This window comes from Chenopodium quinoa, unplaced genomic scaffold, assembly GCF_001683475.1.
Source record: "Chenopodium quinoa cultivar QQ74 unplaced genomic scaffold, ASM168347v1, whole genome shotgun sequence".
Lineage (NCBI taxonomy): Eukaryota > Viridiplantae > Streptophyta > Magnoliopsida > Caryophyllales > Amaranthaceae > Chenopodium > Chenopodium quinoa.
In genome coordinates, this window is record NW_018744647.1 from 565,702 (window position 1) to 593,333 (window position 27,632).

At 36.2% G+C, this 27,632-nt stretch overlaps 1 protein-coding gene across 2 annotated transcripts; it reads right to left on the reverse strand.

The window, feature by feature from the left end:
- Positions 1-10,620: 10,620 nt before the first annotated feature.
- On the reverse strand, positions 10,621-22,529 carry LOC110701676 (probable serine/threonine-protein kinase PBL19). Of its 2 annotated transcripts, none has more exons than XM_021879292.1 (5): positions 22,216-22,529; positions 20,570-20,985; positions 15,229-15,489; positions 14,834-14,956; positions 10,621-11,597 (listed from the first exon to the last, which is right to left on the reverse strand). In XM_021879292.1, the coding sequence occupies exons 2-5, from the start codon at positions 20,951-20,953 to the stop codon at positions 11,094-11,096; spliced, it is 1,272 nt and encodes a 423-aa protein (XP_021734984.1). In that variant the 5' UTR covers positions 20,954-20,985; positions 22,216-22,529; the 3' UTR covers positions 10,621-11,093. The 2 variants fall into 2 exon arrangements, with proteins under 2 accessions (XP_021734984.1, XP_021734982.1); XM_021879290.1 differs by having other exon boundaries at positions 22,179-22,526.
- Positions 22,530-27,632: the final 5,103 nt, after the last annotated feature.

Sequence of the window (27,632 nt, forward strand, 5' to 3'; positions counted from 1 at the left end):
GAATTGCTACATCATGAATAAACTGTTAGTAACTTCAATAAAAATAAATCAAATGGAAATTAAATTAATGTAGAGTTGATTTGGTCCAAACCCTTAGTCAATTATACCTTTCACGCCTTGGTTTAAGGACGGAACATTCTTGTTAAGTATGGACTCCTTGGAGTGCTTAGGGGAAGAATGATGTAATTAAGAATATAGGTTTAAGGCTTAGAATATGAAAGAGAGAGAAGAGAATGATTTTTGGTGTAAAAGTGAGAAATAAAGAATGATTTGATGCCCCCAAATTGTAGAAAGGAAGGGGGTATTTATAAAGAAAATGAGCAGAGGGAACACACAGAACCCTAAAAAGGTTAATAAAAAAAATTAAAAAAAAACCAAAAAATTAATGTCACTACACGGAAAAAGCATGCCGTAACATGACAAGGATTCCCGTGACGTGGGGAAAATTGGTGTGACGCAGGAAAGATTTAACCTACAGAGGATAAAAGCGCGTGAAGAATTACGCGGAGAAAACACGGAAAAATCCCATGTCACGGTATGTGTATTGTGGCACTGTATAAATTGTCGCGACACGGCAAAGTCCACCCTAGCACAGTATAGTACACCGTGTCACGGTATATGTACCGCGACATGGTACAGATTGTCGTGACACGGTGCTATATGCCGTGCCACGTCAGATATTGCCGCGTCGCGGCAATTCAAGTTCTTTTATGCGTTTTTAAAGTTATCATAACTTTTGATCCGTAACTCGGAATAAGAATATAATATATCATTAAAAAACGTATCAAGTCTACTCTCCAACACAACTAGAATCAAGTCAAAATCATTTGCAGATTTTAAGATATGGTCGTTTTAGTAGAAGGGTGTTGGTTTTGGGTCGAGTTTAGTGTTTGGCACATATCTTCTTCGTTTTAAATCAGAATTGGGCTAATGATATATGGTTGGAAAGCTTATTTCAAGGCCTATCCAAGAAAATAATAATTGGATCAAAATTTTTTGGCGATAAAATCAGTTTCTCTCGGTTTTGTGATGTGGACACGAAAAGAGGAAAACAAGCTATGGTTTAGGGAAATGAGCTATGAAATGGATTGGTTTATGAAATGTATTGGATAGAACATGGATTTAAGCACTCTAAAGATTAAATACTCAACCCTAATAATAATGGTTGTGAAAGGTTGTTCATCATCGGGTTTGGTTTTGGGGAGACATTTTTAAGTGTCTAGCGAAGCTCCCACTTTGACTAAGTTTGTAGAAACGTCAGTTTAGAAAATGATAGTCAAAGTAGTCAATAGGGAAAGACAATTATTTAAGACGTTCTTCGATCCTAAATCACTCTGTATACGCCAATACATGCTGAATAGTGTTAATTCTACAGATAAAAGAGTAAAGGGATAGAATGCTTATCTAACACCAATGTATCGGGGACAAATGAGTTTGGTAGCTTCCTATTCTTGAAGGAATCCACTGGATGACGTTTGTTGAAATGGTTTCCATGCCTGAGGAAAGCTGACTGACGAGTTTTGTAGCCTTCTATGCTTGAACAGATCTACCGGATGATACTTTCCATGCTTGAGGAAAGTCGACATATGAATTTGGCGGTTTTCTATGCTTGAAGAAATCCACCGGATAATACTTTCCATGCTTGAGGAAAGTTGACAGATGATTTTGGCAGCTTTTTATGCTTAAAGAAATCCACCGGATGACACTTTCCATGCTTGAGGAAAGACTTGTCTGATGATGAGATTGCAAGTCTATGTGTATCGAGAACCTTGCGCCGTGAATCTTCTTCGCTTGGGAGATGATCACTAAAATGATAATGGTTCGCTTGTCCCCGAACGTGGGCTGTAGATGGTTCGCTTGTCCCCAAACGTGGGCTGTAGATGGTTCGCTTGTCCCCGAACGTGGGTTGTAGATGGTTCGCTTGTCCCCGGACGTGGGCTGTAGATGGTTCGTTTGTCCCCGAACATGGGCTGTAGATGGTTCACTTGTCCCCGGACGTGGGCTGTGAATGGTTCGTTTGTCCCCGAACGTTTGTTGTAGATGGTCCGCTTGTCCCCGGACGTGGGTTGTAGATGGTCCGCTTGTCCCCGGACGTGGAATATAGATGGTCTGCTTGTCCCCGAACGTGGGCTGTAATTGAGACCTGCAAAATAAAATTTGCCAAGGGACTCGTATAGACTGTGATTGACTTGACCATCTTACTTGACCAAGTTAAACTTGACATGACATGACATGTGTATGACTTGTGAGTGTGTATGTGTATATGTATGATTTGAGTGTGTGTAGACACAAGCAAACAAAGATGCAAAAGCAAAAAATTTCAGTCATTTTCGTCATGAGTCAAGTGGAGGGTACCGACTTTCTCCTGAAAAAGAAAGAAATGAAAATTGAACTTTTATTTTCGAACTTCCCTCGATGAGAAAATTTTGAAAAAGTTTTAGAATTTCCCTGAAAGAGAAAATATGAAACGAGAAGAAGTTTTGAATTTCCTTGTTGAGCAAGACAAAATAAATAGTATGGACTAAATTTCTTGTCTTGAAAATAATTTATGCATGATGCATGTTCTTAGGCTAGGAGGCTAAGGAAAATTACATCATGTGACATGGTAGATGAATAAACTTAGGTCTTGGAGCTAAGCCTCATATATAGTGTAAAGAAACGATCTTGAACGTCACTTAGGTTTGGAAGCTAAGCACGTATATAGATGAAGTAAATATTGCATAATGAACTTTGCTTAGGTTAAGGAGCTAAGCACGATATGCTTTGTATGATCACAAATCATTGATATATAAATATTGCTCAGCACATTATGTGATGCGTGAAACAATGAACACTGCTCAGCTCAGGAAGCTAAGAAAGCATGCAATGTTTCTTCTAATGAATGTTTTCTTGAAAGATGATGAAGCATGCACGGTAGGGAAACAAGATTTCATGAGAAAAGGTTCCTAAGGGAAAGATGATATGGTTATGTGTGTGTGAAAGAAGTGTGTGAAAGTGATACTAGGTGAGGCTGCAAAGGCTATGGTGAGGGAAATAGATGTGAGAAGAGTCGAGATGGTGACTCTTTAGGCTAGGTAGGCTAAATGATGTGGGTTCAAGTCCTCAAGTCTAGCTCTAGATGGATAGGGTCATAGGATTTAACATTGGATATTCTTCAACTCGATCATGCATATGAGTGTGATATGAATGTGGCCGCACCTCGATGTGAGGTTGCCTACGTATCCGTTAGGAATCAGGCTGAACGTAACTCTAACCGAACTTTGCCTAAGTGTATGTACACCTCAAAGAGGTCTTTTAAGGGTTGTAATTTGGTTAAGCTGATGGTTTAAGGAAGAAATTAAGGGGTAAAAGGCTCAAGACCCGAGAGAATCCCCCCAAGATATGCAATTATGTATTGGACTTCGCAAGCTTTATTTTTCATATATTTTTTGTTTTGAATTTCTTTTCTTTTTTTCTTTTTTCATTAATTTAGGCAATCTCAGATCATGCGGTCCATCACTCACTTAGCATTCATGTTTCTCAGGCACGGTACCAAGCACTCGATGAGAGATGCAATTTGAGACGTTCATATCGGAGACATTGGAACACTTGCCTTTAGACATTGTTTTTTTTTTTTTTTTTAAAAAAAAAAAAAAAAAAAAAAAAAAAAAAAAAAAAAAAAACTTGCTTTCAAAATGTTGCAAAAAATTGCACACCTCCCATCCCAGGATTAAGTGAATGTAGGTTGAATAAATAAGGTCAATCGTTAAACGAGGCTCAAAGTATTTGACGAAGAAATGGATATGTGATTGAATGGTTAATAGGGAATGACAGGGTTGCAAAGGTGCCTCACATCATTGGTGTACCTTGTGTTTAATTCGGTAATTTATTTTTTTTTGGAATGAGTGAATGAAAAATACTATGATCGAGATGTAAAGGAAAAATGCTATTTTTATTAATGGAAAAGGTGAACGAAACACATGAAACATATAGAAATTCAAAATGGAAAACCTATGCTAAACATGAATGGGGGAATGGAATTGAATAATTAAAAAATTAATCATGAAATCTTGCACAAAGGATCTGTTGTGCGCCTTGTGTTCATTACTTCTTGCCGCCTAGAGGGACAGGAAGTTTGTTTGCATCCACCAAGTCTTGAATGACGTCCTTCAAATTCCAACATTGCTCGGTAGTGTGGCCCCTTCCTTGATGGTATTTGAAATGGGCATTGGTATTCCATTTGGCGCTCCTTTCTTCAGGTTTTGGCTCTGAAAATGGCCCAATAGTCGTGATCAAGCCTTGAGCGTAAAGGAGACCAAAGGCCGCATCATAAGTCATTCCTAGAGTGTAAGTTCTCTTTTTCTTGGGCAATGGAGCATCTAGAGCTAACACTTCATTGAGATCAACTTGGCTTATATTTTTGGTAGTATTTTCGTGCTTGGAAGACAAAGAAGAAGGATGGTCGTTCTTCTTGTTTTTCCAAGTGTTACTATTGTTACTACTAACAGTCTTTATTATCTCATCCTCGATATTGATGCCGATGTCGTATACAGCTTCAAAAGTGCTCAGTGGAAGAAATTTGAGATGTTCCCTATACATGTGAGTCAGATTTTGAATAAATAGGCGAACCATCTCTCTTTCTTTGGGAGGATCTACCTAGAGTGAAGTCGTTTCCCTCCACCTGTTCAGATAAGCGGTGAATCCTTCATTCTCTTTCTGTTTGAGAATGGAGAGTTCACGTTCAGAAGTTTTAGTTTGACTGTTACTCTTGTAACGATTCATGAAACTATCGATGACATCTTGCCAAGTCGCAGTACGCTTGGCAACTAGGGAATACAACCATTGGTGGCAAGCATGTTCTAAGGAGAGAGGGAACACCGTAAGGAAGAGTGTTACATCCAATCCCTTAAGATCCATGGATGCAGAGAATGTCTTCAAATGGAATATTGGATTGTTAGTAGGCTTGAACTTTGGAATATCAGCAGTGGTGAACTTTTCAAGGAGCATGTCTTTCACATCCAAAGGAGTGGGAGGCTGTTCCACATAAGTGAAATCCTCTGAAATCTTACTCATTTGTTTCTTCAATTTGTCAAGGGTAGAAACAATGACCTTGTTTTGTTTGTTTTGCTCTACTGTGTTGACTCTGGTAGTGAGCGCTTGCATCATGGTAGACAATCTCTCGATGGACCTGTTAATGATCTCAATATCCTCCTTAGAAGCCATTGGTTGAAAGTAAACTGGAGATGGAATTTGCGGAGATGATTGTGGTGGTTTTCTTGAACGCCTCTTAGGTATAAGAGGTTGTTGAGATAGTGACTCGAACCGTAACAATCTACCCCTGCTTCTTGACCAAGTGTTGTGAAATGAAATAAATTCACTTAACTGTTTGACTCATTGCTCAAGATAGGAAAGGAAGGAAAAAAAAATTACATTTGAAAACAGGTGAGAAAAATTCCACTCATTTTTTTTATGACGAAAAAAAAGGGTGCATGAACCTAGCATACGATCATAAACAACTTGATGCACGACTCGAGTTGGAACATAAAGAAAGTGTGTGGACTATACTTGACTCATGAGTGATTAAGTGATGTTATAAGACTCGTGGTATGATCGTATGGCTAGACATGTGAACAGTAACCAAAATGACTGACACGCGGACAAAATTAGCACTGATAGGGGCTAACTGGACTTAAACTTGGGCACCATGTTGCGGCACAACTGTCGTGTCATGGCAAACCTGCACCGTGGCGCGGTACCGGACACCGTGACACGGTAGTGATTGCCGTGACGCGGTGTTTTTTTTTCCGTGGCACGGTAATCAGTTCCAGGTTTTTATGTGATTTTACCAGTTTTTTTGTCAATTTTAGAGTTTGCACTAATTACTAAGTGAGTACGGTCCATTGGCAATTGTTAGTCATAAAATAATCCACCATAGACAAAGAAAGATCATTAAGGTTATGACCAAATATACACACATAGGACACGTAGGCACAATGATGCAAAGAATAGTTTGCAACCTAAGGTCCAGTTCTATGTTCAACTATTGGTCAAGCTTTGGGTGTCAAAAGGGTACCATGATTAAGAGTTTGGACGCGTTAGCAGGGTAGCCTCCCTTGAGGGTGTATGCCAACGGGCGGCTCCGCGAATTTGTGATGAAATCGAACTCGACTCCATGGTTTGGGTGGATTTAATAACTTGGATGAACCCTTATTGCCATGAGCGTTTTTAGGTTGATAGAGCTTAAATCCCCTGGGGCTAAGAAGTATGTAGAACACACACTTTTATTAAGAACGAAGGAAGCTAACTGTGAAAAGATAAATAAAGCCACTAGAAGGATTTCAGGACTGCCGCTAAACGGCAAAATCCACCGTGTCACGATGCTGGACACCGCACCATAGTGCCCTGCGCCGTGACACGACAAGCTCTACCGTGGCGCGGCAGTCAGGAAATTTGACTGGCGCCCCTATTTTCTTCGTTCACGACCAGGTTATCTAATTTTTCCTATGGGACAGACCTGAAATACGACGTTAAAACGTCTATGCATATGTAAAAATGCCAATTTAATCACAGGAATATTTTCAAGAATCTTTCAAGTCTCATCCACTCATCTTACTTAAATACCGATCACTCAAATCGATAAATAACCAAGAATCCTCCCTAGTGGAGTCGCCAAATTATAGGCATCGTTCAAAGTGCGCCTACATAAGCATGTTGTGAATATGCTTGGCACTCTTAGGAAGTGGAAATTAACATAATACGATTAGAAACAAGGAAAGTAGGGAGCGCCAACACGTTTTTACGGAACTTGTAAACCGTTCCCGGATCATTTGAGGCAACCACAGTTAAGGGACAACGAAGGCAACAACGATTAAACCGTGAAAGTTACACCTCATTCATAATCCATGAGATTACTAACTCCATATGGTTCGGAACAACGAAAGGAGGATCAGGGATGATGGTACGAAGTGAGTCATGGAGTCACATTCGCCCGTATTGGCCTCTACTCAATTCTTATAATGAAAAGTGATTCATGCGATCTAAAAGGCATACAAATAAAAATTCAATTTGCTCCAAACTATTATTAAGAGAAATTGGTTGAATATTAATGCAATACATAATTCTAAAATATTAGTGATCACTTCGATTAAATAATAAGATTAAAAAGGATCCTAAATCGGTCATCCAAATTATCTTATTAGACGTGATTTTCAATTACATATTCCTTTTAACATGAAATATGGTGATCAATAAATATAATAAAATAAGCATTAATATTGTAAGCATTTTAACAGTAAATTGTTAGTCAAATCAAATATAAATTAACCTAATCATGATACTAGCAATAAGAATAAAAAAAAAGAGTAATCAAGTGATTAATTACTTACTTTCTGCGTTTCCTTGAATTGCTACTTCATGAATAAACTGTTACTAACTTTAATAAAAATAAATCAAATGGAAAATAAATTAATGTAGAGTTGATTTGGTCCAAACCCTCATTCAATTATACCTTTCACGTCTTGGTTTAAGGACGGAACCTCGGGTTAAGTATGGACTCCTTGGAGTGCTTAGGGTGAGAATGGTGTCATTAATATATATATGTTTAAGGCATGGAATATGAGAGAGAGAGAGAAGAGAATGATTTTTTATGTAAAAGAGAGAATGATTTGATGCCCCCGAATTGTAGAAAGGAAAGGGGTATCTATAGGGAAAATGAGCAGAGGGAACACACGGAACCCTAAAAAGATTATAAAAAAAACACCCTACAAATAATGTCGCGACACGGCAAAATGCATCGTGACACGGCAAAAGCATGTCGTGACACGGCATGTCTTGACACAACAAGGATTCCCGTGACGCGAGACAAATTTAACCTATAGAGGATAAAAGCACGTGAAGAATTACGCGAAGAAAACACGGAAAAATACCGTGTCACAGTATGTGTTCCACGACACGGTATAGATTGTCGTGACATGACAAAGTCCACCGTGGCACGGTACATTATACCGTGTCACGGTGGAATAAGCACGCGTGAAAATGCGGAAATGACGTGGGAAAAGCACCGTTTAACGGTATACCGTAACACGGTACATATTGCCGTGACACGGTGCTATATGTACTGCCACGTTAGATATTGCCGTGTTGCGGCAATTTTGCTGCTGCGCGGCAATTCCAGCTTATTATGTGTTTTTAAAATTATCATAACTTTTGATCTGTAACTCGGAATAAGGAATATAATATATCATTGGAAAGCTTATCAAGTATACTTTTAACCCAACTAAAATCAGATCAAAATAATTTGTAGATTTAAATATATGGTCGTTTTAGTAGAAGGGTATCGATTTTGGGCCGAGTTTAGTGTTTGGCTCATATCTTCTTCGTTTTAAATCGGAATTGGGCTTATGATATATGGTTGTAAAGCTTATTTCAAGGCCTATCCAACCAAATAATAATTGGATCAAAATTATTGGGCCATAAAATAATTTTCTCTCGGTTTTGTGATGTGGACACGAAAAGAGGAAAACAAGCTATGGTTTAGGGAAATAAGCTAGGAAATGGATTGGTTTATGAAATGTATTGGATAGAACATGAATTTTAGCACTCCAAAGATTAAATACTCAACCCGACCAATAATGACGGTGAAAGGTTGTTCATCATCGGGTTTGGTTTTGGGGAGACATTTTTAGGTGTCTACAGAAACATGCACATCATTTTGGGACACCCAAAAAGAAATACAGGCACGAAATTATGGGACGAAGGGAGTATTTTACAACTAAAATAGTGACGAATTTGACAAATGGTGAACAAGAAAGAGTAGAAGGGTGGGGCCCACTACAATACAAAATTGTCAAAATGCTTAACTTTTCCCCTTTCGTTTACAACTGGAATTCTTGAACTCTAACTATTAGTCATAAAAGACACTAATATGGGCAAAAAGGTAAATTCAAAAAAAGCAATGATAAAAAACATTCAGTAAAACAAAAAAGAAAAGGCAAAATAAAATCTGTTAAAAAAATGTCCCTTTTCAATTTTTTGTTATATTTAGAACAAAAATAAATTTCTCAAAAAAGAAATTCTGGAAAATTGAGTTCTTCGTTATGTATTTCCTCAAATGGAGTTCTCAACACATGTCAAATTTTAGAGCCAAAACATGGCGGGAACAAACCGTTGGTGTTGTTCTTATTTTATCTTTTGCTGTTGATGATATTTTTTATGATACCAACGAACTTGTTCATGATATTCTTTTAGATACCAACATCCTTTATTGGTATTCTTCAACAATCCTTGATGGTATTCCTTTTTTCTATTTGCCGTTGATGGTATTCTTTTAGATACCAATGATATTCTTTTAGATACCAACAACCCTTGATGATATTCTTCAACAATCCTTAATGGTATTCCTTTTTTCTATTTGTTGTTGATGGTATTCTTTTAGATACCAAGTACAATAAACTTTGACTTCAATTTGTTGGATAATATAAATTAGAGAGCTTGTTTATCTTTCAATACTCAATAGCAATTTTGTAATTGACGCGGTAATTTGTTGTGTTGTTCAATTACCCAAAAAATTCCAACACTTACTTGGCAGAATTATTGCAATTTGGGCATAGTAAGGTGGAGGAAAATGAGAACCAAATTAAATAACTCAACAAGAACAACAACTAGGATCTCTTACCTCCAGTATTTGGCGTAAAATATTTTCCCTTGTAGAGAAATCTATTTGAGGAGATGCCTTAATATAAGCTAAAATTGGAAGGATTTCTTTTTTTTTTTTTATTAATGGAGTTTTGTTTTGAAGCTATAAGATTATTTACAGCTATCCTTTAAAAATAAAAAAAAATAAAAAATTGTTTTGCTTTTGCTGTTTTTTACTTTCTCTTTATTTTTCTTAGAATTGTCTTTGTAGATTCACTATTTTGCCCTTATTAGTGTCATTCATGACTCTAATAGTTAGAGCCAAGAATTTCTTTAACCGGAACATGTTTGATTTCATAATGAAATAAATTATTAAAAATAAATATTTAGAAAATAACTAGTTGTATATAACTAGTTTTTTGCCGGGATCGGATCGTTGAATGTTTAATTTATCAATTTGATTGGATATTAGAGGGACGAAACTAAGAAATTTATGGTGGGCATATTTGATGCCCTTGCCCATAAACGGTTACAACTTTTTTTTTGTTGCACATCAACGGTTATAAATTTTCAATAGTGAATGAAGGTTAAGAAGAATTATATTTGCTTTTTAATTGAACAATAAATAATATAACAATAACATATGTAGGAGCATTACAATCAAAATAGAAAGCTACAATGCGTAATTTAAATCATTCTACTAAACACAATAAGAATTAAGAGGCATTGATAGTATGATGGTAAATGTCGTTCTTAATGGTTCAAATTATAACACAATCATTAATTGACATTGATTTTTGGTATTTAGTATAGATGAATAGGTCTTGAACATGTCATTGGTCATGTGACGCCACATATATCAAAAAGGTGAATAATACATGACAACAGTACGATACCATGTGTTATCCCTTTGAGTTTTAATAATATTATATATTAGACTTCATTTGATAAAATAACCGGATCAACAAAAATAAGGTAAACTAAACAAGTAAACAGAGTCTTAATCTCTTCCAAACGATAATAACAATGTTTGAATTAGGACTTGAAGAAAGGTACAGTAACAATAAATTACTCAATTATATTACACAATTTGTAACGTACAAGCGTACAACAGTAGAAGTACTTGCTAAAAACCTCCCAAAACTGCTACCTGCTGCGGCACCTAATTAGCTCTGCAAACTACAAAAGAGAGGAAATCCATCACCGTCCCCAATATTACAACCAATTTACAATTTACACTCATCAATGAATTTTTAATTTGTCAAAATGCAATACAAACAATTATTACTATCCCTTCCAATATACACAATAGCGTTCCAATGCACAAATGATTCCTCAAAATGGTAATTCTCGCTGGTTTTATGCTATTCAGAAGACACAGGTCATTAGGGAAGTTACTGCCAATTGGCAAAGTGATCTATGTCTCTGACGTGTAATTTTACACAAGAATAAGTTCTTAGCAATGGTTAATACCAATGCGATCAAAATGCCTTCCTAAAGGCATGTCTCCACAAACGAGCAAGCCAACTATCATCATTACATTTTGAGCCTGTAGTTCTTTGCTCTCGGATATCTTTGGATGCTTCATCTGTGTCTGAATTCATGATTGGTAGGGGAACCGCTAACTCAGCTGATGCCCCTACAATATGATTCACCATTTCTAGGACATCACTCATCTTAGGGCGTGATTTTGGTTGTCGAACTAGGCATCTGTTTGCAACTACTGAAAGCTTATGTATGGATTTGAGAGGATAGTTTCTACCCAGCCTTGGGTCTACAATCAGCTCAAACTTTTTCAAGTCTGAAAGGTATGGTCTCACCCAATCTATAAGTCTTTGCTCACTCTTAGGGCGGTTTTTGTCTATAGGACGTCGTCCTGTGATAAGTTCATAGAGGAAAACCCCATAACTCCATACATCATTCTTGCATGTTAGGCGTCCTGTTCGAATGTATTCAGGAGCAGCGTATCCCAGTGTTCCTACAATCTGACAAAAACAATAATCATAAAAAAGAATTCGTCAAAAACAGATCAGTAAGTCATTTAAGAATGACTTAACAGCTAGAATGACACCACACAATATTCCATTAGTTTCCCTACAGATGAAGTATTCTGAAATGGTCTTTGAACAGGCCAATCAATATGGACATCACTAAATCACTATTTTTGTTACACTAAAAGATCCTCTAAAAGGATTACTGGAGGCAATCAATGAACATGTGATCAGATTACGTGTAAAGAACAGTCCATATGTAATATAGAGGCATATGCCTTGTTCTCCCCACCATATATCCACTTTTTTCAAGAAAATATGTCCGAATAAGTAAAATTTAGGTAAATAAGGATTACCCAAGTTAAAAGAAGATAAGTTCAAATAAGTTTACTTTAGGAGAAATATGAACTACACCAGAAAAATAAGTTCTAATATACATTCAGTTCAGAAAAAATACTCACAAGTTCAAACTACTTCAGAAAAATAAGTTCCAGCGTGATTTTTCAGCAATGCTGGCGACTGAGTTAAAAAAAAAATAAAATAAAAAATAAAAAAACCTTAAAATGTATGGGAAATGAATCTTGACATGTAGACCTGGTTATTGAGTGGGTTAGGTTAGCGTCGGTGTGGTTTTATAGGAAGGGTCAGAACTCAGAAGAGGGTCACATTTTATTGGACCGGGTTGGGTCAATGCGGGTTGCGGGTTGATAATGGGCAGGATAAAGAATAAGCAAGAAAAAAAAATGGAGAAAGATAAAAGTGAGTACAGTAAATTCTAAACAATAAATTAAATAATTTTTAATTGCCTATTTTCTCTTTCTATTTTGTATAAATTTGGGCTAACATTTTGGCCCTTGACAATTAACGTTCATATGCAGAAACCCTTCACGCTGGCCAAAAACCGATACTCATTAGGCTACCATTTCCAATAACTAGAGGTCCCTTTTGAACACTCCCACCGTTCCAGAATAATTGACAGTTTGACACACAATTTATTGATACATGAACTTTGACTATATCTATTTAGTAATGTATGTAAAACACTGTTATCATGTAAAATGATTTTAGATAAGTATTAATGTGAAGTTTCATAATAATATCTTTTTCATAGTTTTTACTGATGTTTAATTACATATTACCTCCGTTTCATATTATTTGCAACGATTAGACATTTTTCCTCTTTACTTTATGTCAAATCGTTGCAAATAATATGAAACGGAGGTAGTAATAATTATCAAACTCATGCATTGACATGTGTGTCAAGTTTGACTATGTCTTTGGAATGGAGAGTGTATCCATCTTTTAAGGCCTTGCGTGGATTTAGAGGAGCTGTTAGGGGGTAATGAATAGGAGGGATCTATTAGGGTGGACTAATTTAAGGGGGTAACAATCAGGAGGGACTAATTAGAAGCAGGTTTGGTGAAAGATAACTCATTACAAGGTATTATTAATCTTTAATTTTTTTATGGAGCACCACTGTTATGCTTCCATTCAAACTGTTAATCGTCCAATGGTATATACAAAAAAACATGAAATTAATTCCCCAGATTATGAAGCAATTCAGTTTGCTTCCAAAAATAAATGAAGCAATTCAGTTACAACATGAAAAAAATCATGAAATCTGGCTAATTAACCCAATATAATCATGAAATAAAAGTCTTATTAACAAACATGAATTGATCCCGATATTATTAACCCCTCTCATACATCTCGCATTTTTTTAAATCAGAAATAAAAACTTTTTAAAAAAAAAAAAAAAAAGGATCACAATAATCGTATTATGAAGCATATATATACAGTCATGATTTACTAGAAATTGAATAATATACGTACTACTAAATTCTGCACAATAAAATAAAAAAAATAAAAAATAAAAAAACAAATCTTCTAATACTACCTCCGCTCCATATTATTTGCAACGATTTGACATAAAGTACAGAGGAAAAATGTCTAACCGTTGCAAATAATATGAAATGAAGGTAGTAATAAAATTAGCAAATATTGCATGCACACTTTATGAATGGATGAATTCCATAGAATGCAATTACAAGAGGAGAGAGGGTGAAGGATGGATAAATTTTACCCCGAGCTCTGGGCCAGAGTAACACACTACCCTGTATTTGAGAGTAAAAATATTGGGCCAACTTTATTAGTCCAATCCAGGCATACGGTTTTAGCCCATAAAATTTACCCCTTGAATTATTCTGCCCCAATTTACTCAATCCAGGCGGTCCCTAAGTATAATTTCTTTCTTTGCTTTTTCTATGAGGGTGAAAAGTCTAGTAGCAAGAAAGAATGAGAAGAAATCTAGAAAGTTGAAACATACAGCAAATACATCTAAGAAAATCTTGTTTGAAATGCCTTGAGGTGTACAGCAACATAAGGCTAACAGCCTGTCTGGTGGCTGGTAATATATGGATTTATTGGTAATGAAATTATACATATTTTTGTAAGGAATGTTTCAAAACATTCTCTATGGTAATACTTTTCAACTTCAAGTATTCATTAATTCCCAATCATCCATTACCACTCAATGACCTTTATAGTAATATTTTTCACCTTTAAGTATTCATCAATTCCCATTACCATTCAATATCACCTCTAAAATAGTCATGATTTGTAATAAAATAGTAAAGAAAAACACATGCATGGGAATAAAGTTGCATTACCATGGACATTAGCAAGTCATTGCAAAGATCTTTACCATTACCACCATTCACCTACCACATTGGAAGTGGCAGTAAAGTCTGTCAAACAAAAACAATTTAAAAGCACATACTTTGGATTCGCCCTTCAAATGTGAATTAAATCAGATAGTATTTATTAGGATACCGATACTCCCACCCTGTCGTAATATGTCCTTTTTACTCATTTTCTAAATACGCCCTTGAAATTTGGGTCAAATACATACAGAAATGGTTTGAGTCGTTTGAAATACCATTGTTAATACCATCAGAATTTTTTATTTTTTTTTAAAAAGTATTGCTTCAGAGAATCTGATACTCTAATTAGGATGATCGAATGGATTAACAAGAAAAAAATGGTGTAATGATTCAAATTATATGCTAAAATTTAGTATTTAGAAAGAAGCTGATTAGGGGGATCCTAATTCCTAAGAATCCTGTTGCATACGTGTGTCATACAATGCATTGAAATGTGCAATTTTGTATCATAGAATTCAGAAAGTTCAAGATTTGAGTAGCTAACAAATGAAAGAATCAATAACATACCGCAGTTGAGACGTGGGTCAGCCCATCGGGAGGGCCCAACCTGGCAAGCCCAAAATCAGACAATTTTGCATTCCATTGCTCATCCAATAGTATATTTGAGGATTTAAAGTCTCTAAAGATAATCTGTTAGCAGAAAACTGATTAGAGAAAATGAAGGTAAAGAAGATTGATTTAAGAAAGCAACATTGGCTTCATATCCACATACTCCATATATGATACTCCGTATGCAACAATACTAGAAAAGTAAACAATGGAGAAATTTTTTCATATACAACTAAAGTAAGGGCAAAGCAAATAACAATTCTAGGATAGCAAATATTTTGATTTAATAAAAGTTAAAGCGAAAAGACACTACTTTGATTACAAATAAATGTGGATTTGGAATATACATCTACCTGAAAATCCATCTCTTCATGAAGGTAGGTTAAACCACGAGCGGCATCCCTGGCTATTCTCAGTCTCATAGCCCATGGGAGAAGTGTCCTAGACCTAGAAGATAAATGATCTTCCACACTTCCATTAGGCATGTATTCATATATCAGAAGTCGCTGAATGCCTCTTTCGTCATCGTCGGCACAATAACCCAACAATTTGACGAGGTTAGGATGCTCCACTACTCCTAGAACACTAACTTCTGTAACCCATTCTTTATGGCCCTGTAAGACAAACATAACACAAAATGAGCAGCTGTTTTATGTCTAAGATCTCAGTCAAATATTTGTAAATCATCTATGTACAAAGTACTTCATCCGTTCTGTTAATATTGCAACAAGGAGGAAATTATGCATCCCAAAACACATTTTATATGCTAAATATTTATAATTGTGTAAGAGTAAAAATTATAAGAAGTTGATATTGTGAAAGTATTATATGAGACGAATCCAACAAGATCCCACTTAACTATATTTTGCTTAACGTATAACTCATATTATATGGTCAAACAAGAGTGACGAATAGTGCAAAAAGTCTATTGTTGCAATATTAATAGAACGGAGGAAGTATTACATTTTGATGACATAAAAATAATATAATCGTGCATTTTTCTGACAAAGGCAAGTTCTCGTCATAGTCTTCAAAAAATAACTTGACTTGGCCAATCATGCAGTATTTCAATATGGGTCTCAATGAGTACAAAAAAATTAAGTTCACCATGTTACTGAACATTTATCACACTACCTGGAGGCTCTTCTGTTTACTCAAATATCCATAGGGTTTATATAATTCTTGCTGCAAACATTATTGTTTTTCTTTTTTAAAAGGGTTGTTTCAACTATTGACAAAAATCCCAATCATCATCAGAGTTAAAGTCATAACGCATCCCAAACAAACTTCTAATAATAAACTATAGCTTGAACATAAGAGCTTCATTTCAAGAAAATTTATAAGGCTTCAGATTGCCAAGGTTAAAGCCTCACAAATGGCTTCCAAACACAATCAAAGGATAGATGTAAACATGTAGTAAAGAAGAACAAAGAACAATTATAGATCATTCGGACTGCAAGAGACTAATCTTCATTTAAGGAAATCATAGAATCATACTTGTGGATATCATACTGCTAAAGGCAATGTAATATCTTCTATAAGAAGATTAATCTTCATCTAAGGAAACCATAAATTCACCTGACACCTGGACACAAACTATATACCAACAGCCTAATCTTAATGCCAGGACAAATTTAGAACTCTTATCCAATTTCACTGCTCTCTGAAGGACTTAAAAACTGTTTCTATGACAATTTTAACTGCTGCATGTGAGCACTCAGCAGGATTACATATCAGGATGCTAGTTCACCAAAGTATGATGTTAGCTCAGCATAGCAGACTGTTAATTCTGCTGTAGGGTTGATATTGATGATATTGCTCAACAAAGTATGTGCTTAGCTCTTCGTACCAGATCACACATCTTATTCCTCTTCAAAGATATCTCTATGCCTTCTTTTCCTTTCAGTATGTTCTCACAATCACTCTTGCTTCGACCAACCTTTGTCAATACAGTACTTTCCCTGAGCTTCAACATGGTAACACAGGGAACCATCAACTCTAACTCTGATAAGTTTCTTTATGAATTCCTTAATATATGCTTAAATTCGCATTTAGCCATTTCCATCTGACTGAATTCTTTTGTTCTGTTTTCTCATTGTCAAAATATATCATTCTCTGTTAATTTAACCAAGAGCAAGGTCAAACCCTTTAAGAATTGGCAATTATACAATGCAAATTCCATCATCTTGATCCAAGATATAATCAAACTTTATGATTTTTTTTTTTTAAAAAAAATTGAATTAAAATACGTGAACTCAGAAGTTGGGTCATGATAAAAGTCCAAGGATATCAAGATATGATAATTTCATGACTTATTCTTTGTGTACAGAGGGATAATTCAGAAATCAGCTGAGATTTGGATCAAACTACTATAGAGTCTGGGACACATGCACACTTTAAGGAACTAATTCTAAAGGCATTATGTTAACAATGTTATATTTCCCAAAGATATGCTGTTTTTTATAATATAAAAAAAATTAAATAAATAAATAAAAATTTGCTTATTTTACGACGATTAAAAGGCTGTAGGTAGCAGATAATACTCTTGCATGCATTACAGATTGCACATGTGACTTAAATGTAACACCATAACTCATCACTGCAAAATCAATATCCAACACAGCCTCTTACCAGTTTGAAGAAGTGTACTGATATGCGAGATATGATGACGTGGTCAATACTAGCTTTAAGGTCAGGCTTACCTTATGGTTGGCTATAAAAAAGATGCAAAAGAGTAGCATAACAATTCTAAATTGTATCTGATCTAGGTGCATCAAATATATTTTCACTCATTTCATCTAATAATGATTTATTGAAATCTTCAAAATGTTTTAGTGAACTACCATTCTACCAATCTGCTGATTTGGATATACACAAGCAGTACTCTTTCCTACCCAATAAAAAATTGAGATTGACTACTATTTCTATGAAAGTAAGGTCTTGTAGTTGACATTAAGTTTCTAATATCCAAGCTTGGGAAACCTTATGCTTAATAAAGTAACAATCAACCAGCTTTCAGGAAAGTAATGCTGAATAATGTTAGATCCAATGTTAAATCACATCATATCCGACATCAACTGAAGGTTTAAATACTGTTGGCCCAAGGTAAGATTGAGTGTAACAAGAATTATAAATTATATGCATGGGTTGACTTATACTTATAGTATGCAGTTTATGTAAGCTCACGGTACAAATCGCATAACACATTTCCTCTTAATAAATTTGTCATGGTCCTTTCTTCTTTCATATTCCATACTTCATATTCTTGTGTTATTCATTATTTTTTGTTAAGTTAGTCCTCACAAGCCTTATGACTTTCCTTTTGAGGTTATTGACAACATTGTGATCTTTGCATGATTTTATTTATTTATTTATTTATTAAATTCAGTCAAAGTTTTATCTTTCGACGAATTAATGCATCTAACAACTCAGATTCAAAGGTTTAGTGCGATAACTCATCTCATTCATTAAGGTGAGGATGTGACATTGGGATGGAGAATAATTGCACTTAAAATACAAGCAAGACATCCAATGAACAACAACTTCATAATTAAGAACAAGAGAAACAATAGGTAAATCAACAACTTAAAATAAAAAATTCCTCTTATACAGATTTTAACTGCAGTATTTGTGGTTTTCTATGGAAAATACTGAGTTCCACTGAATTACTGAGAGCGTAAAGTTGAGTTAAGTACAAATATGGGGTCTAAGTTTTAAAGTTTTTCACCTTTTGGGACCTATGTTTTTTTTTTTCACCGTTTGGGACCTCACATGCAAATTCTGGTCAAAATTTAATTGAGTTGGGTTAAAAACTTAGTCCCTTAGTTAAAAAAACATAGTCCCCTAAAAAGTTGGTAAAAAAAAAACTTAGTCCCCTATAGATAATTAGATACTCATAGATGACACTTATTTTTCTTTTTTTAATTTAACACCCTCTCTTCTCTTAGTGTTGCTCAAGCGTTCCTTTTTTAGTGTGCTGAAATGTAGTAATAATTTTGACGGAATTATGCATACAATTTAAACAAATTACGTATATCATGCCATTTTACACTAATATTATTTTGCAATTCAATTTATATATATTCACAAACTATGCCGCACCAAGAGTTTCATGCGGCGAGATCCGAGATTACAGGAGCTAAAGCATCAACCAACAACGACTCCGATGATGATGGCGAAGATGAAGATGAAGCTCAAAACCCCCTTAAAATTTTATAGTTGAATCAAAATTGGTGTGATTTTTGGTTGCTGGACGCGTTGTGGACGGTGGTTGGAGAACTTGGAGGTGGTGCTGCAATGGTTGGGTGATTTTGGGTAGGTGAAGGTCGTAGGGGTTGCTGGGAATAGTGAAGATGGCTGCCCAAATGCTGAAGGAGAAATTACATTAAGTTTTAATTTTTTATATTTTTTTTAAAGAAATTGCAATAAGGGAATCAACATCATTAGAAGATTACTGATTACCATCGATTTTTTATAAATTTTTTTTTAAAATTTTATTTTTTAAAAATTTATTAATGATTCACCTGTGTTTTTTTTTTTTTTTTATTTGACAGCATTTATGTTGTTTTTTTTTTAAAAAAGAGAGGATTATGTTTTTTTCCCTAAAATTAGTGCTAAGGGACTAAGTTTTTCTCAGGTGAGTTAAATGTGAGTTAACTTGCCGGATTCTTAACTCTAGGTCCCAAAAGGTGAAAAAAAAAACTCACGTCCCAAAATGTGAAAAACTTAAAAAACTTAGACCCTAACTTTGTACTTAACTCGCATAAAGTTGCATATAATTTATCCTTTTTACTGCTCCATTTTCACAAATCACAATTTTAGTTCCTTATTGATGAAGAAAACTTCTTTTTTATCATTAGATATAGCCCAATAAATTGCCTATCTTTAACCATGGAGGGATACAAGCTACTATGTCAACCTTTATAATGAGAGGAAACAAACTACCCACAGCTGAAAAACCTAGATCAAAAACCATAAATGACATATATTTTAAGCTAAAGTACTTTAACTTGAATTTTAGTTTCGCAAGAGTATATCCATTTCATCACATTAGTAATGAGCAGTTGCACACTAATTATCAAAATCATATCAGGAACCAAGAATTGGTGAGCGATATAAGTCGTTTATGGTGTCACTACAAGGTATGTTATTCATGAAAAGGATTCCTCCCCCTCCCTCACAACCCACCCCCACAACACAAAAGAAAAATTGTTATAAACCTTACTTCAGCACATTTGTAAGAATTCTAAGAGACATCTGGGATACAAAAGATACTATTTAGAAAGAGTAGCAGTTGTAGTAGTTCTATTATGTATGACTTTATAGTAGATGTCAACTAATGATTAATGGTTAATGGTTAGATTCTTAGATGTTATTGTTAAATGTTGGCCTATGTTCAGCACAGATAGATGGAGTGATAGAATAAAAACAACAAAAGTTAAACACTAGACTAAAAGCTAATTTTGGTAGTTTTTGGATAAATTCAAAACACTACCCAACTTTAAAAGCAAGTGCTCACTACAACTTTGCAGAACACTATATTCAGAATTGGTAATGTTTAGACTAAATCAAAAGACTTAAAACTAGATGATCTTGGTCCCAGAGTTAGAAAGTTTATCATCTGGGAGAATTCATATAAGTTTTTGAAGCAAGAAAAATGAATGATCTAGAGAAGTGTTGAAATAAATTACTTGCCTGCAAACCTCTTTTTCCTAGCTGTTTCACAGCAACATCTACCTTCACAGACGAATCCTCTACACTCTTTATCATACCCTTATAGACACATCCAAATCCTCCCTCTCCAATTCTAACAGATCGGCTGAAACCTTTGGTGGCAGACTTTAGCTCTTGAAATGTGAAGACTCTTAAATTGGATGTTGATCTCTGAGACATGCTAAAAAATGAGTTTTTCCTGATGGAATCTGTGCTTGTATCAGATACATTTTGTGAATTGAATTCGGAGCCTGATCTATTGACTTCTTCATCACCAAGGGCCGAATTTGAAGACAAATTAGATACGATCTTCATTGCCTTTGGCTCCCCTTTCTTGGCTACTTCAGAGAAGGGAAAACACCCCATGGCTTCTTATTAAGTAAAATGTTGTGCAAATACTACATAAGAGAATCACAAGGGAAATAGCAGGTTAGATTGATAAACTGGAGAACATGATTCAGGTATATATAGAAAGATAATCAAACTAAAAAATGTGATAAGAACAGTCATTGATTAGCAAAGCCATACTAATCCAGAAAGATTAAGGTCCAGCATTGGCAACTACCTAAGAACTGATTAGCTGAAGATACAATATTTAAAACCTAAATGCAACTATTATATACACAAAGGAGCAAGAGAATTGCAACTTGCTGGAAAACGCCATTACAACATGATATAGGTAATACAATTCACACTTTGTAAGGGGATTTATACTTGTTTTTACTTTCTCAATGTTCTATCTTTGCTACCAAGGAACGATGCATCTCAATAAAATTTCTACGGGGGAACACATCTGTGGAGAAGATGGCACCTCCAACCAAGGTAGGATGTATATAAACACCAAATACAGACAATTTACTTAACCAATAGGTTTATAAGAAGGTTTCATTTCTTTTGTTCTCCATTTTGTGACAAACTCAAGTTACTAATGACCAAAACTTCATTTATTCTCATCCAAGCTCGAACTATATACAAGCAGGCGAAGAAAATAATAACATTCATTAAGATTGAAGGTCAAACAAGCCCCTATCCATTATAGGAAACATTACTCACATTGGTTGTTACTTTTTTTAACATGTCAAGTTTGCTAGACTATCCATACACCCGAATGAAATCCATCAAAACACACTTGGCAATGATCCCTGGATCTCCAGGATCACATATCCTTCCCCGCTTTTCGATTTTGAACATATTACAAGAAATTATCTAAAATACCCCCAAAATCAACAACATAGAACTTCCTAATTGAATTTTTCATCAAACAATCTAAAAATTCTAAAAATAACCAAACAACTTACCATCCAAATGCAAAAAAAAAAAACTTACATAAAAGGAAACATACAAATAAGTAAGCATTTATTACCTAAAATAGAATCATAAACCAAAAATAAAACCACCCAAGAGCAACAAGATATAAATGATCAAACCCCTTAATTACCCAGAAATCAACTTTAAAAATGCAAACCCAACAAAAAAAAATGATCATATTGAAACATCAACAAATTCAAAACCCCCAAAAAATTTATTTCCATATTTCAATCTTCAATACCAAAAAACAAAAAAGACACAGAAAATTGAGCTCAAATTTTACCTTTGAGCTAAGTTTGCGGGAGTGAAAGAGAGATTACATTAGGAAAGAAAGGATCACATTCAAAGAATGGAGCAAGTTGCAAGGCTATCCATGAGAGAAGGAAAGAGCGCAGAAAATCAGAGGAGATGACAAGCGATCTTCTTTATTTTTTTGAAGGAGACAAGCACTCTTCGTAATTTAGAAAAAACACGAGAAAGAAAGAAACAAAGAGAGAGAGAGAGAGAGAGAGAGAGAGAGAGAGAGAGTTTAAAAGTCTTCACACGGCAGGTGGAAGTCAGCTTGAAGTACCAACCCAAATGAGACTCTCGCTTGGAAAAGACATCTCTATTTCCGAGGATTGGGCTTTTAATTTTTTTGATTTCGATAACTTTTTCTTTTGGCAATATTTTGTCTGTTATCCTATCTATTACCTCTGTTAACAGTTATTTGCAACAAGGGGTAGCACGGATTCCTAGGCAAAACTTTTAAAGTATGATTATTGAAAAATAAGAGCACTCGATTAAGTATTAATCCTACCTAGAAATAACAATTAAACAAAACCTATAATCACCTAAACTCAAAACCACTGAACCCAGAGACACCACCGACAACCACCAGAACCACCAAACCCATCGACAACCACCAGAACCACCATACCCAGAACCCAAAACCACCACCGAAACCCATCCACAAACCCAACCACCACCAAAACCACCGAAACCCCACCACAAACCCACTCTAAACCACTGAAAGTCCAAAACCCAACCACCAACCCACCCAAAACCACTGAAACCTAACCAACGAACCCCCCCTCCCCACAAACCCAGCCAAAACCACTGAAATCCCACCACGAACCCAATCATCACCAAAACCACCAAAATCACACCACAAAACCACCGAAACCCCACCACGAACCCAATCAACACCAAAACCACCTAAATCCCACCACAAATCAACCAATACCACCGAAACCCCACCACAAACCTAACCACCACCAAAACCACCGAAATCCCACCACAAACCCAACCAATACCACCGAAACCCCACCACGAACCCATGCACAAGTGCACAACTACCGAAACCCAAACACAAACTCAACCACCACTAAAACCACTGAAATCCAACTAAACCCACCCACAAACGACCCTAACAAACATGAAAATCCACCCATAAGCCACCAAATCCAACCACAAATAAAGCAAACCACCGATAAATAATCAAATTTGAAACCAACAAGTAAGATAGTTTGGAATTTGAAGAGAGATGATAGTTAAAGAAGTTGAAATGAGTGGTGGAGGAGGAGAGAGAAAGATGATACGAGAGATGAAGGAGGAGAGAGAAAGATAATCAATTTAGATTAAGGTTATAATGTTTTGTTAATTAAGTGTAGTATTATGTGCTAATAAGTTTTAAATAAGGGTATTTTGGTCATTTAGATAGAAAAAAGTTACTAAAATAGGAAAAACTTGATAGGATGTCGTCAACCTATCAAGAAATAAGACCTAACTCGATCCTACTCAACTAGTAGCAAGGGCAAGAAAGGGTCGAACCCATGAGAGGCGTTAAATCAACCACCAAATGTAACTGTTTAAACAAGCTAGATTAAGTCGGGGGTTTTAAGTTGGTATTACGTCACACTATTCTAATTCAAATCAACTAATTCTAAGAGGTGATTAACAATATTAAGAAGGCCTAGGGCATGGGTTACACCACTCAACTTCATCACGGACCACAAGTAGCATGCATAGAAATGGTGATTTAGGGGATAAATTAGGGGAAGTTATCCAATGCACCCAACTACTCTCTCAAGCTAGAGGGATTACTTGACATCAAAACCATAACCTACTCTCGTGATTATGGGCAAGAAACAAGTGTTAAAACATCCTCACGATAACATGGTAATTCCCTTGACTAGAAATTACTATTCTTATGGCAAATCAAGTCAATCAAGCATAAGGGAGCTTCCTCAAGTTCATCTCTCGATCCTTCGTTGAGGAAGCTAGATAAATAATTCAAGCAATGACCAATTACAAGAATTAACAATGAAACCTCTTAAACTCAACTAATTAACACCCCACAATTAACAAATTAGTACATGCAACAAGTGTTGGTGATTACATTGAGGGTTCACCCAAACCCTAGAAATTAGACTACTCACAATCCATGGAAGTTAAAGCAATTAAAGATTTCAAGGAATTCATGAACAAATTAAAACTAAGAATTAAGTAGAATCTAACAATTAAACATGCAAAGAACAACCAAACAATTAATAAAAAGCAAGAATTAAAGATAGAAGAGAGAAAGAAAGAGTAAGAAAAATTACTAGAAGCTTCAATAATTGACTAACAATGGTGGAACTTGTCTTCTACAATGATTGGATTGAAAACCTTCAAAACAAGAACTAAAATCTATGCTAATTTGAGGATTTTTGTGTTTCAAACTAAGAGGAGTATGAAAATCTGAAAAAAATTGGGAACCCCTCTAAAATGGTCCAAAGGGGCTATTTATATTACCCCCTAAAATAAGAGGACGGTGAAAACAAGAAACGGGTAAACTGTAGGTCTGCACGGACGTGCTGAAGTTGGCACGTCCGTGCAGACCAAGGCAGAAACTCAGTTTAAGACGACCTGCTACAGCACGGGCGTGCACCTTTGGCACGTCCGTGCTGCATCATCTGCACGGACGTGCAATATTTGGCACCTCCGTGCAGGCCTTGGCAGAAAGATGGCTTCAGGTCTGCACTCCTGCACGGACGTGCAACATCTTGCACGGCCGTGCTGCCTCATAATCACGGAAGCACGTCCGTGCTGCATCATCTGCACGGACGTGCAATATTTGGCACGTCCGTGCAGGCCTTGGCAGAAAGATGGCTTCAGGTCTGCACTCCTGCACGGACGTGCAACATCTTGCACGGCCGTGCAGGGTCTTCTGGGCCCTTTTCTTCGTGTTTTCTTCTACGATGCTCTTGTACTTGGATTCTTTCCATCATTTCCTTGCTTCTAACCTCGGTTTGGTAACCATGGGCTTCATTTGGTCGTCTTTGGACCTAAAATCTCAACAAAAACACTAACAATCCGTGAAGCATAGGATACACAAAAATTGCATAATAATAGGGTAAAAGTGAACCAAAACACAAATTTGTTAAGGTAAACTAGGTTCAAATACGCCCTAAAACCGCATAAAATAGCAAGTTATCAAATCCCCCCAAGCTAAGCTTTTGCTCGTCCTCGAGCAAACTAGTCATGACAAAACAAATAGAGGGAACTAACTTGTTATAGAAGGTTGAAGCAAAAGTTAAACCAAGAAAGGGTAGGCATACACAATAAACCGAACGATCACTTTTAGCAAAAGTGAGAAGCCGTTTAAACCTACAAGTCGCCTAGTAGGACGAGTCCATCTCTCGTGAGGGTTTCCAAAGAGAATCACCCACAACTCCCACAAACACAACACACGATTTTTTTTTTTTTATAGCCCAAGTCAACTCATCGGGATGTGATTCAAAAGCAAGACAAGTGAACAACTTTCAAGAATTACCAATCATACAAATGTACACATGAGTTGGGGGTAGAGAGGAGAACTAAACAAGGTTGCACTAGGATACTTCCTTTGGCCTTTTACTATTTCATTAGAGCACACCTAGATATTCCAAAGTTGTAACAAGCCCTCTTTCGGTTATAAAATCTCAAAATGCTAGTCCACCTCCCAAAATGCACACCCAAGGCCCCTTAACTACACTCTAACTCGGGAATTTCATAAGAAACAACAATGCAAACAAGGTGTGGGAGGCATCCACGAGTTGACCTCTAAAGAAGAGAATTTTTTTTTTTTTTAGAAGTTTTGGGGTAGTTTTTGTTCTCCCCTTTTTTTATGCTCTTCTTTTTTTTTCAATTTTCAATGCCCTCGCCTCTTTTAACTGTGAGCGGCTCTTTCTTTATTGAGAACGTGTGGCTTATTACGCCACTTATTACACATGATACAAGTAGAACCAATTCCCTAATAGAGTTTCATTTCGGGGAGGAAAGGGGACACATCAAGGGCACAAGGGACCACAAATTTATTCAAACATATCCTACTTGAGCAAATTAGACAATATCTTATACTAGGCGTGCAATTGAGCATTCATTGGCTTTCATTTCATATACTCCAATGCAATCAAGATTAATAGACCTCTAAATGACCCCCAACTCGTGCACACACTCTTCTAAAAAAACTTTTACTCATCACTCAAGAGTCAAGCAAGCAAAACATATAATCGTCATTTGAGTCTCATCCTTGGGCACTTTTTCATCATTTTTTTTTTCATTTTTTCTCTCTTTTTTTTTTTTTTTTTTTTTTTTTTTTTGTTTAGGCATAAAATAACTATACATCTAAATAAGGGATAGGAGAAGTATTCACAATGTAAGGGATTTGGATTTCAAAGGAAGCAATTTGGATTCAAAGGGTTTGGATGTTAGGGAAATGGGAATAGGGGCATGCAAATCAACATATACGTACGAGAACACAGCATGAACCAATGGTAAATGAGAAAATACTCCCCCCCAAGCTATCATAAACATTGTCCCCAATGTTGAAACAATATAAGCACAAAGAGAAGGGGAAGGAGATACTAACTCATTGGTTCGGGCCCCCTTAGGAGCTCGAACCCCCGGGGTAGAGATGGTGATATACATTGCGGAAGTCGCCCAATTCCGTTCGAAGACCTTCAAAGCTTGACCTCATTCCGTCAAAAGAAGTCCTCAAGTCTTCATTTGACTTCCTCATGGTCTCAAACTCGGAAGTCATGCGGGCGAAGTTCGCATTCATATTAGCCATCTGCTGCTCGAAGGTGAGGAATGGGTTGCCTTCACCCATGCCCTGACCTTGGTACCCCTCTTGGTACCCTTGTTGGAACTCGTACTGCTGGTGAAATTCTGGTTGTTGCTGAAATTGTTGTTGTTGATGATGTTGTTGTTGCTCTTGCTGCTCTTGCCCTTGTTCCTCTCCCTCTTGACCGGGAGCCCAAGGGAAGTCCCTCTCAAAGATCCAGTTCGCCTGGTTGTAGATGGCGGTGGCCTCGGGGTCGGGTAAGTAGGCATAGGGGCGCCTACTCACCAACCACAAATAGGGGTGGTTCCCCTCTACATCCGTGAGCCATTTCATGGCTCTCAGCGACTGCATATCCAACTGTGTTGGACCTGGAACAACCTGCTCTTCTGCAAAATCAAGGTTAAGAGCAGCAGCAATTATAGTAATCATACCACCTATGGTGATGTTGCCTGATCCTGTGGCAACATCTTCTAGGTGGTCCATAAACCAAGACCCCACATTTAAACTCGTACTACCCTCACTCAGATGCCATAGAAAGTAAAGCTCTCGAGTAGACACGACCCTTGAACTGTCTCCCCTAGCAAAAACTGTGTTCGCTATGGTACGCTGGGCGATCCTAAAGGCAGGGTGAATAATGGCTGTGGCCTTATCAGTTCTAGGGTTATACCC

Excerpts from the sequence above, each read along its gene's own strand:
- LOC110701676 (XM_021879292.1), bottom strand. The coding sequence starts at position 20,953 with ATGGGGTGTTTTCCCTTCTCTGAAGTAGCCAAGAAAGGGGAGCCAAAG. Across the intron at positions 15,490-20,569 it reads TAGGAAAAAGAGGTTTGCAG|GGCCATAAAGAATGGGTTAC; the intron begins GCAAGTAATTTA and ends TTTGTCTTACAG. Across the intron at positions 11,598-14,833 it reads TGACCCACGTCTCAACTGCG|ATTGTAGGAACACTGGGATA; the intron begins GTATGTTATTGA and ends TGTTTTTGTCAG.